The sequence below is a fragment of the Lipotes vexillifer genome, unplaced genomic scaffold, assembly GCF_000442215.2.
Source record: "Lipotes vexillifer unplaced genomic scaffold, Lipotes_vexillifer_v1.1 scaffold242, whole genome shotgun sequence".
NCBI classification, from domain to species: Eukaryota; Metazoa; Chordata; class Mammalia; order Artiodactyla; family Lipotidae; genus Lipotes; species Lipotes vexillifer.
Window position 1 is genome coordinate 1,226,091 of NW_006771376.1, and position 1,396 is coordinate 1,227,486.

General features: G+C 54.1%; 1 protein-coding gene across 1 annotated transcript in view; it reads right to left on the reverse strand.

Annotated features, from left to right (window-relative positions):
• EDC3 (enhancer of mRNA decapping 3) overlaps positions 1 to 1,396 on the reverse strand; it is a 33,343-nt gene that overhangs the window by 170 nt on the left and 31,777 nt on the right. The window contains 1 exon segment of the mRNA XM_007446682.1: positions 1 to 242. This exon segment is cut by the window's left edge and continues 6 nt beyond it. Within this exon segment, the coding sequence (XP_007446744.1) occupies positions 1 to 242 (242 nt within the window).

Genomic DNA, 1,396 nt, shown 5'->3' on the forward strand with positions numbered 1-1,396 from the left:
GTCGCACAAATAGACGCGGCCTGCGTGCTCCCCCAGAGGCAGAGGTAGGCCCAGAGCCAGTGACCACTTGGCATCGATGCCCTGTTCGACTTCATGCACAGGAGGGTCTATGCTGAGTACTGGTGCCCGGTTCTGGTTGGCCCAGGCCACAGCTGCTTTGTACCAGGGCTGATCCCGCAGGAAGGCATTCTCGGGACAATCCAGGCAGTTGATCACCAGGTCCACAGGGCTGGTGGGCAGATCTGTAGGTGGAAAGAGGGCCATCTGAAAACCCCTATAAAGTAGCAGCCCAGGCTGGGACTAGAACCATGGTGGCCCCCAGGAGTGTCTAGTTCAGACACCACTCCAATGCCTCTCCAGAGAATAGCCTTCTCAAGGCTGGGTCAGTACTCAGGCCCCGGAAGTTCCAAGGCCTGGTTAGGCCGGGTGCTAGAGACCAAGGGCGTGTCAGCCTGATGGACCACTGTCCTCATGGAGCTCCCAGGCTGAAGCACTGTCCTGCTGGGTGTGCAGAGCTTCTCAGGACACAAGGCCCTTGCCTCCTCCGCATATCTGACTAACTCCCTGGTAAATTATAAGCTCTGGGAAGGTGGGCTCTACTGCCATGTCAGCACTCACAGGGAGACCGTGCCTAGGGCTCAGGAGAAATGGGCTGACTGCCATTTGCTGTCTGGCCCAAGAAGTGTGAGCAGGCAAGAGCATGCTCATTCTACACCAGGCTGGCCTGCTTCAGACTGCCTGGCCTTGCTGGCCCCTCTCACTATCAAGGAAATAAGTGCTCCTTGCAGCCCAACCTTAAGAACAGGGAAGGAATCTATCACTTCTCTTAGGTGTTTTAAAAGGCTTCTCTGCTCTAACCAGGCCTCTGGGACAGTGTAAGAACAGATATCTCAACAAGTATGTAAGTCTTGACCAGCCCAAGAGGTTAAACTGAGACTAGTGGAAATCAGACCAAACTCAAAGGTGAGCATCCTCAGACTTGCCTCCTGGGGCAGTTGGGATAGAAAGGCTTGTGGGCAGCTAGAGGAAGAACCAACTGCCTGGAAAAGGGCATCATGTTATAGAGCTCAAGGGGGAAACCCACATACGAGAACCCCTCCCCAGGTCTCAGCCTTAAGTAATGACATATCTCAATTAGAGACTGATGGCTTCCTTATTCAGAACAGGCCACTACGGATTGAGGTGGTGGTGTCCCTGTGGGCCCTGAGGCTCTCAAGAGTGGGAGCGGCATCTTATCTTCCGCATGCCCACAGAAGCCTGGCCTGAGAGTAACGCAACCTAGAATGGCTTGCTGACATAGCTGAACACACCATTCTTTCTTTACTTGCCTTTCAGGTACCAGGCCCTCCGGGTTTTCCTTCTCCTTCACTGACCACTCTTTCACTGTCTCCTTAGC